Raw genomic sequence first — 12,970 nt, 5'->3', positions numbered from 1 at the left:
AGAAGTAATGCGCTAGACAAAATGTACAGAGACGACAAATGAGGCCGACAGAACAGTGTGAGAATGAGAAACAAACAGCGAAACAGAAAACGAGGGGGGAAGCCTATAAGGGGAGTTACTCATGCACCATGATTATCTACGTACATACAAAACACAGGAACTAAATAATAATAAAAATATTAATAATAATAATGTTCCGACGCTGCTCCTGAATTTGAATCGCCCGCACAAAACGGACGAGCTAACGCAATTCCCTCGTGACCTCGTTCTGCTGCTCACTGTTAATCAGCCATATGAGAGGTACCGTACTCTAAGATATGTGTAGCCACTCCGTTTTTTAATTTTCGTCATTTTTTTCGCTTGCAAAAGCTGTTCTCGCCACGGAGGACGAATTAGTTATTACAGAAACTTAATCTTTCGTGGTAAAATAGTTTGAATAGCGCAAGGACGTGGGGAAGAAAACAACGAAACACAGAGCGTTAGCTTCCAACAAACTTTATTCGTGAATACAGCAGCTCATATACATTTCAGCGACAGCACGTGACAGCAACTATTCACCTTTTTAGCAAGGCGGTCTCTCTATCAGTCAAAATAACTGAAGGAGCACTTACACAATCTGGCCCGGGTTCTAAGATCAGATTGGCCTTTATAATTTCGCGATCTGGCCCGGGTTCTAAGATCAGATTGGCCTTTATAATTTCGCGAGTCAGCCGGTCACGAACCATACCGACGACAGTACAGGCATCAAAAGAAGGCTTGCATCCGCAACTTGTACAGTGAAGCGCCGGCCAACCATCACGTGCATTTTTTTTTTATATTTCACGCGAAATTATGAAAGCTAATCTTATCTTAGAACTCGGGCCAGATTGTTTAAGTATTCCTTCAGTACTTTTGACTGCTTAATTAACAGATCGACTTCCTAAAAACGTGAATAGCTGCTGCCACGAGCTGTCGCTGAAATTATATAAGCTGCTGTTTTCAGGAATAATGTTCCTTGGAAGTTAGCACTGTCTTTCGTCGTTTTCCTCCCACGTCCTTGCTCTATTCAACATATTTTACCATGCTATACCAACAGGCCCAAATTGCTGCGGTTATTAATCTTTCAATGTAGCTCGACTTAATATATTAATTTAATTTCCCTTTAATATATGTGCATTACAATGCATTTTTTTGCATTTTATAAAAAATTGAAGTGTCCGCTTAATATGTATCAATTCTTGCATAATGTTGCCATCTATGTACTTATGCAGAGTAACCTTTCATGTGTTGTTCCTCATAAGAGTGTCTCCTGAGTGTTCAACTCTGGATACTCTTCCTGTGTTATGCTGCTAATAAACTTCATAAAGTTCAAAGATGTGTTTCCTTTATTGTAAGTGTTTAACGCACTTTTGGGCGAATGATCCTCCAGCCATCCCAATTACTCTTAGCTCTATACAGCAGACCCATTCATGAACATTTTCATTGCCCGCTTTAATCACCATTACCTGGGTCAGAATGTTCAGGCCAGGCAACGTCTGCACGTACACCTCTTGATGGATTGCGCGACATTTTAACAACATATGTTCAAATCTTACACAGCGGTGTCTGCGGTACTCTTAGACGCTTCACTAGTCTCTATACAGCAAATTTCTTCACAGTTCCACCACCGTCTTAAACCTCCGAGACCTCGGTCATACTCTTCAGATCAAGTCACGTCCACATGTACCTTCTACGTTCAAACAACACATTTTCAAAGCTCAGCACAGACTCGTCCTAGGTAATCTAGACCGCACTGCCCGTGGAAACGAAGGAATGTACTTGGGACCTCTTCAGAGCGCCAAATTATTCATGACCCAGATGAGACCGTTCGAGGTTGGAGCGGACAACTCCGCAGCTAGAATGAAAATATCAAGTCTTCCTCCACTCTCGCTTGGCCCTTTCTCCTTCCCACTCGACGATAGCGGACGGGTGCTTGCCCCCCGGAGAACAACAGCGACCTGCCAGCGGGAGGGCGAAAGATAAATGACTTGGTTCCGCACGATGCGGAAAGAGAGAGAGACAGAAATAAAAGTAAAGCCACGCCTAATGGAAACGACGAACGGCAGAGCAGAAACGCGCATGCGTACGCACGAACACTAAAGCGCGTGCACATACGAACGAGAACATTTACCTGCTTACCCTTTTCTGTTTCCACCTTGCTACGTCAGTGGCAGGAAGAAAGAAAAAAAAAAAAACTCGCATCGGTGGTCACCAAAAGCACACAGAAACCTCAAACACGCCCGCTTGCTGTACCGTACATGTTCGCGCTGATATTGTCGTGTGTGCATGCGCGTGTATATTTGTGCCTCTGCGCCCTTTCTCCCCGGAATTAAGCTTCCGTGGCTGTCGCCACCTCACCGACATCGCTGGTTTGGCAACGCTTTCTTGGGTGCCACGCCGACAAAAAAAAAAAAAAAAAAGTAAACTAAAGGCTGAGAGTGGCCGAAAATCATGGAGGTCCAGCTAGGCCCCACCTGCGGACATTGGTTGGCACCAGCGGCCCCGATTCGTTCGACATTCGTAGCGGAGGGGAGGCAAGAAAGAAAACTTTCCGAACCGCGGGGCTGTGGGAGCGTGGCGCGCATTTCTGAGCTCCTCGAGTCAGACAGACTGGAGTCCGGTGCCTGGAGCGTAAGGACCTCCGCGGTGGTTCGGGAACCATATAAGGACCACGGCGAGCCCGACGCGGAGTCACCTGTATCATGAAGCTTATTCCGGTAAGTGCGCAAACTGAATCTTTGCAAGCGTTCTTAAGTTCGCATGTGCAGGTAGAATTTTCATTGGCTGTCGACGCAAAGTTGGGCATTCTTAGTGGTCAGCGTAAAGTTATTGCTGTGAGTGAGCCGATAACCATAGGGCAAGCGATTCTTTTGTTATCGCCTCAGTATACTTTATTGACGTTCAGTACAAAGATGGGACCGACCTTATACGGTTCGCTCTTCGCTTATTGCTGTGAATGGGCTGTTAAATATCGTGTTTCTTTTGCTAGCATGTCGGTAGACTTTTTATTGGCCGTCAATACAAAGTTCACAAATCTTAGTGGTCAGTGTAACTTCATCGCTGTGAGTTACCCTTTAATCGTCGCAAGGTATTCACAGCGAACCTTTATTTGCCTCTTCCACCGACTTTCCAGCTGTTGATGCTGCTGGGTATACTGTCGGCTGCTGTCTTGCCGAATGCGTGGGTAATACTGCAAGTAATTCCATCACGCCATCCGTGTCGTATTATTGTCACCCTTTCTGGATCCTGGCTACATTCTTGCATGATTGGCCGGTGCCGGACACAGTGCAAGCAAACTCCGGATATAGTGCAAATCGAAGCAGCTCTTGGCGAATGCGTGGGTAATACTGAAAGTAATGTCATCCCGCCCGTCGTCCTCATATCATTGTTATCCCCGCTGGCTCCTCGCCAACAGACTCGGGCTGTTGGTCGGTATCGGATATAGTGTATACAAACACCGCATATAGTGAAAATTGAGGCGACCAGTGGCGCTATAGGTGATCTACGTGGGCGCGGACGTGGGCTTCAACACCAACACGCTGTCGTCGTCATTCGATCGAGTTCGCGTCGTCAAATTTGTTGCATCGTCGTCCTCTCGCTGTAGTGCTTCCCCTGTCGTCACCCCACTACAGTCATGCATTTGTGTTCACGCCATCGTCTTCATTGCGTGGACACTATTTCACCTTCGTCATCCCATTGTCGTCGTCCATCGGTCGTCGTCATGATATTGTCATGTTTGCATCGCCATCGAGTCGCCATCATGCCGTCAAGCCTGTTCCATCGTCTTCATTTCGCCGTAGTCGTTCTGGAGTCGTCAGGCCACTGTCTTCGTGCCGTAAGTTGCCACCATTCCAGCGTTGCCGTCGCGTCATCGTCAGACAGCCATCTTCATGTCGTTCGTCGTGGCTTCTCAGTCACGTGTACGATGGAAAGGCACGTGCATGATGGAAAGTAACGAGCTCACGTTGAGCTGGGTGGTTCCCAGCGCAAATGCGTTTCGTTATGTTGTAAAGGGAATTCAGAAACGACCGATCCAGTTTTTTTTTTTATATAGCAACGCACATGCTGCATGGTGATTCTTTAAATGCCGAAAGACAAGCCCGCCGAATGTGAAATGTACGTTGTCACCAGAAATTGGATTAGTCGTTTCGGAACCCCCTCTACAACTTAACGAAACGCACTTGGCCCTAAAGTGAATATTACAAATTGTGAATAATTGATCTAAGTTATTTAACTAATTAGGCGGAATGTAAAAAATTTTTTTTGAGGAGCGCCACTTGACGGCAAACCATATATCGTTGGTTTCACCCACCTGTGGTTAACCACTTTTTTTTTTTAATCCTTGGTTGATGTTGCGTGAAACACCCTGTATATAACCTCAGTGAGTGATCTAGTTCTCCAAGGACACCATGAATGACTAAAATGTCCGGTACATTTTTGGTGCTTTACCGACAATCCCAGGGAATAAAGTTATTAATCACCCTTAGCAGGTCTCGCTAATTCAGCTTTGTGCTGTGGTGATCGGGTGCCAATCTTTGGATAAAACTTATAACGGCAGCCGCTAATAGTTTTGGGATACATATATATGGCCCAGGAATTTCTTCTTGCAGAGGCCAGAAAGTTGAATTAAAACATGCAAGATGCAAATAAAATGCACTAATTTTGTTGCAGTGGTCGAAACAGCAAAATATTGTAAGTAAATTGCCATAGCGCACGCTGAGGTCACTAAGGGCAGTACAAGAATGTTTAATGAACCCAAAGTGATCACAAAGCCTAGGACTCACCTAACTTGTGGAATTTTAAGACTGAAATGATGAATCACCTTGACAAAACGTAGGTGTGCTAGTGCGCTTATACCGTTGCACTGTTGAAATAGGAATTTTAATATCTTTCCGGGTTTTGAGGCAATTACGGCACATTACAGTTGCTGTATTTCAGTTTCTTCCCCTTGCTTTGTTTTTCTTTTCCATCACTGTATATGTTCGATTCTTCATGGAACTAAAATTAGTTGGAATTCGGAATTTTTTCACTCTGCCTGTCCTTTCTTGGCACGCGTGCGTTATAGACACCATCAAAATTCACCGTTACTAACTCGCCCAAGCTTCAATCCTTGTATTCTACCATTCTACACTCATCATCAGCTTATTTTGTGCCCACTGCAGGACCCACGCCACTCCCAGCAGTATCCAGTTGTCTTTTATTATATTAGCTGACACCGTCCTATACCTGCAAATTTTCTCATTTCATCCCAGCACCTAGTTACCTGCAGTCCCCGACTACGCTTCCCTTCTCTCGGCAATCATTGCGTAACCGTAATAAACAACGGGTTACCTGTCCTACGCATTACATCTCCTCATCAACTCCATTTCCTCCTTTTAAGCTCAACTAGGACATCAGATAACTCCGTTTGCTCTCTAATCCACACCGCTGTCTTACTGTCTCTTAGCGTTACGCCTAACATTTTTCATTCCATTGCGCGTTGCGTAGTCCTTAACTTCTTCTCAAGCTCTTTCGTTAACCTCCAAGTTTCTTCCCCTTATGTTTGTACCCGTGGAACACGATGATTGTACATTGTTTTTTCTAGGATAGGCGGTAAGGTGCCAGTCATGGCTTGTTCATGTCTGCGTATGCACTCCAACCCATTTTTATTCTTCAGTAGATTTTCTTCTCGCGATCCGGATCCCCTGTGACCAATAGGCCTATATAAACGTACTCTTACACAAATTCCAGAAGCTGAGTGCCAATCACGAGTTTTCGTTCCCTTGCTACGTTATCGAATATTAACCCAGTCTTCTGCATGTTCATCCGCAGACTCACCCACACACTTTGTCGGTTAAGACCCTCGACAGCTTGTTGCAAGTCATCTCCAGCGTTGCTGAACAGGACAGTGTCATTTGCGAACCGAAGGTTGCTGAGATGTTGCCCGTCGATCCTCGCACCTAATCGTTCGCAGCTTAACAGCATGAATACTTTTTGTAAGCATGCAATGACCAACGTTGGAGAGATTGTGTCTCCTTGTCTTAGCTTGCACACTCATGTTGGTTTCTGCAAGATAACTGCTGCTGTTGCTGGTGAGAAGTGTAGATTTACGTACAGGGCATGGCACATGTGGTCATGTGAAGCTCTCGAAGAGGAAAATGCAAATGAGGAGACAAATACGAAGCGAATAAGACGGAGGAACCGCATAAACCAAATTTTGCTGATAAATGCATGCGACATAAGTATGCACTAGGAAAAAAAGATCATTTGTACAAAGAACTTGACAGTACGAAACAAGGTCCTATGTAACGCCAGGTCCAGATGATCTCAGTTTGCCTATTAATCACATAAGAAACAAGAATTATTCTTGTGCGACGCATGTTGGCTCGAGGAATCTCTTCTTCGTGAGAGAAAAGTATTGAAATGTATTGATCATTCTCAAAGAGAAACCAGATAAAAATACAGTACAAACATGTGAACGATAAGTTAATACTGTATTACATGTTTTCACACTGTATGTCACTACATTTTGTTTTTTCTTATCCGTGTCTCTTGGCTTTACATTAGGCTTAACTCAAACGCCATGCTTATCCTAATCAACAGTTATCGAACGATAGATGAGTCGCTGGCGCCAACGTTCGACAAGTGGACAGCTCTTCATCAGGGCCTAGCTGACGAAGACGAGCCCTCTTGTCGAAAGGTTGGCACCAGCGACGCCCCTCTCACCCGCCGCAGTGGCTCAGCAGCTAATAAGGCGTTGCGCTGCTGAGCACGAGGTCGCGGGATCGAATCCCAGCCGCGGCGGCTGCATTTAGATGGAGGCAAAATGCAAGACACCCGTGTGCTTGCGTTGTAGTGCATGTTAAAGAACCCCAGGTGGACAAAATTAATCCGGAGCCCTCCACTTCAGAGTGCCTCATAATCAGAACTGGTTTCGGCACGTAAAACCCCAGAAAGCAGACGCATCTCTCGTTCACCAACTGCTGATTTGTTCTTCTATTAGCTATTGGAGGAACAGCGCACAAATTTACACGCATTCCCACGGAAGGACAGACAAGACAAGCGACACTACCAACTGTTTTAGTAGGCCTTCAGTGGTCGCCTGTATATTGCATCCAATACCTTCAGAACATGCGCAAGACCGCTAGACAACTTGTAAAAAACAGAAAGCAAGAACACAAAATTGTTCTCTCAGTTTAACGTCATGAATTCCTACTAGCCACTTTCTGACCTTAACATGAGTACGTACATATCACTGATGCAAATTGCGGCGTGCCACCGAAAACCCGTATATCTGTTTCGTTTGTATTTTTCATTTGCGTGAATTTGCGCCCTTCTGGTAGCTATGTTTCACCAACTAGCCCTCAAAGAAACACTCGAAGTACTACGTATTACTGGGATACTCTGTCCAGTTTGGCCTAATACTTATTGTAATACTTTGCATGTTGTGTTGTTCAGTGTGGTATAATACACTGGTTATGTAGTTTTTATCCCCGCAGGATTTGTATATTCTCGTTTTTTTGTCTGGTTACCATAGACGCTGTCCGGACTTCTGCTGTTGCTGGTTGCGAGCACCGTAGCGTTCAAGACCAAGAAGCTTCTGGCTCTGGCCGCGCTGAGTCATGCGGGTTTGGGTGGCATTGGAGGGCTCGGCCTTCTTGGGCTGGCCGGTCTGCATCACCACCACGGACACCACGGCGGATACCACGGCGGCGGATACCAAGGCGGATACTATGGCCACGGATATGGCCATGGTTACGGCCATGGTTACGGTCACGGCTATGGGTGGCCTTCTTATGGATACGGCTACGGATACGGGTGGCCCTCGTTCGGCGGTTACGGAGGCTACGGCGGTTACGGAGGCTATGGTGGTTACGGATGGTGGTGAAAAACGGTGCGTTTCAAGTCAGTGCCGTCAGCTGACAAGCGCGACACATTTTCTGCAGCAGTGCGCAGGTTTCGAGATGGAGTGTATTTTGCAATAGGATCACATCTAAGTGGACTGCCTCTGGCTTCGAACCTTTCTTTTCTTATGCGCCTGCCTGCTACTGACTCTATTACCATGAACTTTCCTTTTGTAAATATTGGATGCTGAAAAAGGAAACTAGTATGCGTACAATCGCAGTTTGTGCATTAGAACTGTTTAAATCACTTTTCTTGGCCTTATTTTGCCACGCAAGGCAGCTGTTGTGTACATGCGCAGACGCACATGCGCAAAGCAGAAATGTCTAGAAACAACTCACGAGTTTCTATCTGTGAGCAACTTTCCAGTAACGTTTGCTTAATGTCGGCGATATTATTTTGCTTCATCTGGGAGCTGTGCAAGAAGCGATTGTTATTATGAAGTGCGTACTCCGACGAATAATCGCCGTTTCGTAGATTTCGTTATAAAGGCGTCGCATTAAGGTGCTTTGCTGTGTCAAGGTGCTAGATACTTCATTCCTCCCATATCTTTTTGGCGTAGCAAAACTACTTTCTGGCCCCATGGAGTGTTCGCAGCCCGGCACAGTAAGACGCCCTGTATCTGTAATGGTACTCTTACGCAAGCGAAATGTATTAGATCACAGAGGAAAGGTGTCGATACCTTTTTGTTTCCACATTATGTCTATGTCTTGCTATCTTGTTGTTTTGACTCGTATATATTAGTTCTGCATGCTTGTTATTTATACACTACTTAAGTAGGAAGCACTGAGGGTCTTCACTTTACAAACTCATATGCAGAGCTCACCTGTACTCTACTCAAACCGGAAGCCGTTTTTGTTTAGAAAAATAACGGCCATCTTTTCTTGACACCCTTAGACGATTCGCCACCTCTGCCAAATCAGCCTTAAACTTTCCAGCGAAATGAAAAGAAACCGACGATGCGAACGCACACGCATATGCTCCAACATCAAGCGACTTCATTCGAGACAGGGCAGCAATATATAAGCGCACTGATAGACTTCCAGAAGAAGCAAACATGCCACGTACTTACGAATTCATATTCAGGGACGATCATTACAATTAATAAAGGGGTAAACATGGCGTGGTGTGTTAAAGAGAACACGGTCTTGTTTTGTGGTTGCTTGAATTGTCACCATGTGTTCCGACAATAAAGCTAAATGCGATTTCACGCTTGGCCGTGACATCCCCAATGCATTGCCTCGTACTGATGAAAAAGGGTGTTGTATGTTTCTATCCAACTAAGCAACTACAATTCTTTCTTTTACAGCGCACTGTGAATGCTCGACGGCTGTGGAATTTCGAAGAATCGGAGTCGTCTGTAAATAGTAAAAGCTCTATAGCTTAATAAAACAAGAAAACAAAGCCGACGAGCTGTGGAATGTTTGACTGTTATAGGCTCTTCCCAAGTTCTATGAATCATTTTAAGGTAATTCACTATACAAGCGCGGTCACTATAATCCCACCCGAAACATTGTGTCACATTCACACGCACTTTTGCCGGCGTCGCATCGCGCCGAGCCCTCACCTCTCACTATGCTGTTGTCGCTTGACCATGACATCTAATACCGGCGGACATCACAGAAAAAGCTTCGATTTAAATGTTACACAAATAACTCAAAGATATATCGTCTGCAGTAACTCACTCCAGCACTAACCATATTATCAAAACCCGTCTAAACGGACAAAAAAGCCTCGCAATAAAAACAGCGAGGGCTGTTTAAAAATTAATGAACCACCTTTTCTATGTCTCTCAGAAACTTATCTTCATATGTAGGTACACGTTGTATCACTAATGCATTTGTGCTTGTCCAACCTCGCTGGACGCAGGGCTCTGGTGCTACAGCATCATGTGAGGGTGGTATCGCTGTTTGACAGTGACCGAACACAACCATGCTTGCGAGTGAATTCGTGTTGACGCTATAAAAACCAGAAAGCCTTCACATGAGTCTCTGCGGAGAGAGCAAATGCCATACCAAGACGTTAAGAAACGGAAGAAAGCTTTACCCATATTCTAGGAAACATCGCAATCCGGAAATAACCTTGCTTTAAGTAGAGTAAATGGGTCACGCTCGTTTCATCATTCTGCTGCAAACTACACGATGATACGGAATAAAGTATGACTCCTCCCTTTACAAAGTCCAGTCTTACTACGCCAAGTCTTGATACGTCGCGACCACGGAGGACTTGGTCTTCCTACATGGGCACTGGAGTTTGAAAAGGGAGGCGTTTAACTTTTGCCTCCTGGTGATGTTTCTCAGAGACCGATTCACCCAGCGGCTTGTGGCGTTTAGCAATTTTTTCTTTGGCACGTAGTCCGGTGCGTTATGGCTACAGGAAGGCCCTGTTACGGGATATCAGAGTTTCTTGGACGATTAGGGCAGGACAGACAGTGCACCAACAACACAGTGATGGGGAGGTAAAGCTTCTAGATATCCGCTACAGCGAAGGTTCGAGGGACGTTTCAATGCGATTAGCATTCTTAGGGTACATTAGACACTATCCGGGGTCTGCCTGACTGTTTGTCTATCTCTGTCTGTAGCAGTTTTCCACCAATTTGGGTCACTTGTTAGTCCGTAGTCTCTTAGGTAGGGCGTCCGGTTGCCGTTCTGAGGGTCCGAAAAAAAAAAGCCAATGCTTCAACTTGCGCTGGTGTGTATTCGACACTGGGTATGTCCCACACCACAATGAACCTCTTTGACCCCCAACTTGGATCATTGGGCATGTTGCCACAGGAAATGTATCGATCCGGATTGAGAAAGAAATAATTTTAAAAGTTTTCGGTGCTGGGCGGTATCGAACTCTTACATGCGTATAAGGTGCGCACTTCGGTGCGGCAACGCTATATGTCGCAGCGTGTCTAGTGACAAAGCCTGGCTGCATACATGCCTCATCAATGACGCGCCTCTCCGGCGGCAATACAGCGTGTCTCTAAATTGCTTGAATGCTAATCGCATTAACGCCGACATTCACGGCGATGTGAATTCGGCTGGAATTTTAATTAGAGGCAGTCACGGCAGATATGAGCTGCGAAAGGGTGCGACGTCGGGCCAGTTGGTTCATTATTAGCGGGGAAACGGCGCAAAAGACGAAGACGCACCAGACGAGCGCTCATGCGATGCCTGTTCGGGGCCTCGTTTCTCGCACTTTTTTCGCGTGGTGATATGAGAGTTGTCGGGATAATCCAGGAGGACAGAAACGCAGACAAGAAAGGCTATTCTCACATTTCTCGGAAGCCCTACCCAACCAAGCCTTTGCAAACGATTTGCTGTATTTGGCTTAATTCCTTCACTATCCCCAAGTCTTTTTAAACACTTCCGAGCTCAGCAATGCCAAAGTCACCGCCACACCAATGCCGGCTGCGTGTTCCGCCGTCATGGATCGGTGCTTTCGATGTACGTAGGCTGCGTTGCTGACTTCTCGTGGAATGACATTCTATGCCGGCTTCCCCGACCGTCTCCTCCACACAAAGCTTTTGTGGAAGAACCCTTAACAGCTTCACTCCAAGAGCGCCGTGAGCGTATCACGGGTCCCTGACATCACCATCGTTTATCGAGTCATGGCGTATGGCGTGGTATTCACCATACAGCGGAAATATTTGTTGGCGCCATCTAGGAATGGAATTACAAACAGCGCAACGTAGCTTACAGAAGTATCCAACAAAAGTCTGCAGACTGCTTTAGCCTTTTTCTTTATCACACTTTCACACTTTCATTCATGGTGCCTGCTTCTGTTTCTTTCACTTGTTTGCTGGCTCAACACTAGGTACCTTCGATTCACCTGCACCACCTGAACCACATCACGAGGTGCTCCACCCTGCAATTCGTTTCAGCGGTGCAGCAATGGCGCCTTCTAAACGCCGCCGTTCATTTCAAAAGGTGCAGGAAAGTTGCAGAGCTGGTTCACGATTTTTCTGGAACCTCTCTACTGTTGATTCCAACTTAGTGCAGACGTGCAGGTGTGAAGAAGTACCGCAGCAGACCCAGCACACATGCGAAAGTGCCTTTAAAAGCTCGCTTACGTGCATCTACCGTGACTACGCAAGCGCGAGTGTATTAAATAGTCAGATGCCGATCATGCCAGCAGTTCAGGACCTCTAACACTTATGCACTCCGTGCACATTAGTCGGATAAAACGTAACGCCTGCACCTTGTTATTCGTTTCGAGTGTCGCGCTGTGCCTGTACCGCATAAATCGAGCTGCACAATTTCTGAACTTCTCATGAACCAATGGGAACTGTTTGACAGTGGTGCAGGCAAATCAAAAGCACCTACTGTCTCGCCGTGTCGCGCATCATGGCACGTGAAGTGCTGCATCGCGAGCCACTCTCAGCGCTCGCATTTGGGCGATGCACTGGGTGGGGAGGGGTGGGCGGTGGAGGGATGCTCTGCAAGAGTCAGCCTAGTAGACTGTCTATATCAGCCAGCGCTGATTGGCTGGAGCTGTACCAGCGAAGAGGCGACTGGCTGGGTGTGCCAGTCGCTTCTTCGCTGGCACAGCTCCAGCCGATCAACGCTGGCCGATAATGGACAGTCCACTTAGTGAATTCTTACAGAATATCCTCCCTTCCGCCCCTCTTTGGTGGCGTAGTCAGTTGGTGTGACGACTTTTTTTTGCTAAATAACTTTGCAAAGTTGTTTTGAAAATAGTTTAAGTATGCGCTTAACGAAACTAAATAAAGTATCATTACAAAACATGTTGTCCTATATCTGAATGAGGGGATGGCAGCCTCCACGGCCCTAAAACGAACACAAATGCAATGCCGCTCGAACGCGCATTGTATGTGTGTGCATGCTAAACACTATCACGCCCATTGGTGTAGCATGCCTAACAATGGGAGACAACTGCAGAAGCTTTATGCACTTTTTAACTCTTCAGCACAGGCAAATGACACCCAGCAGTTGCCAGAAGTTTCAACCCATGCCTAATAATCGGAGACAACTACAGAAGCTTTATGCACTTTTTAACTCTTCAACACGGGCAAATGACGCCAAGCAGTTGCCAGAACTTGCCTTGTAAAATTACTTTAGTG

General features: G+C 46.0%; 1 protein-coding gene across 1 annotated transcript; it reads left to right on the top strand.

The window, feature by feature from the left end:
- Nucleotides 1-2,649: 2,649 nt before the first annotated feature.
- On the top strand, nt 2,650-7,885 carry LOC119431048 (keratin-associated protein 19-2-like). The gene is made up of 2 exons (XM_037698513.2): nt 2,650-2,735; nt 7,535-7,885. The coding sequence occupies exons 1-2, from the start codon at nt 2,721-2,723 to the stop codon at nt 7,883-7,885; spliced, it is 366 nt and encodes a 121-aa protein (XP_037554441.1). The 5' UTR covers nt 2,650-2,720.
- Nucleotides 7,886-12,970: the final 5,085 nt, after the last annotated feature.

The sequence above is a fragment of the Dermacentor silvarum genome, chromosome 10 (assembly GCF_013339745.2).
Source record: "Dermacentor silvarum isolate Dsil-2018 chromosome 10, BIME_Dsil_1.4, whole genome shotgun sequence".
NCBI lineage: Eukaryota > Metazoa > Arthropoda > Arachnida > Ixodida > Ixodidae > Dermacentor > Dermacentor silvarum.
The sequence above is the reverse complement of the archived record's forward strand: the minus strand, read 5'-3'. Positions and strand labels throughout refer to the sequence as shown.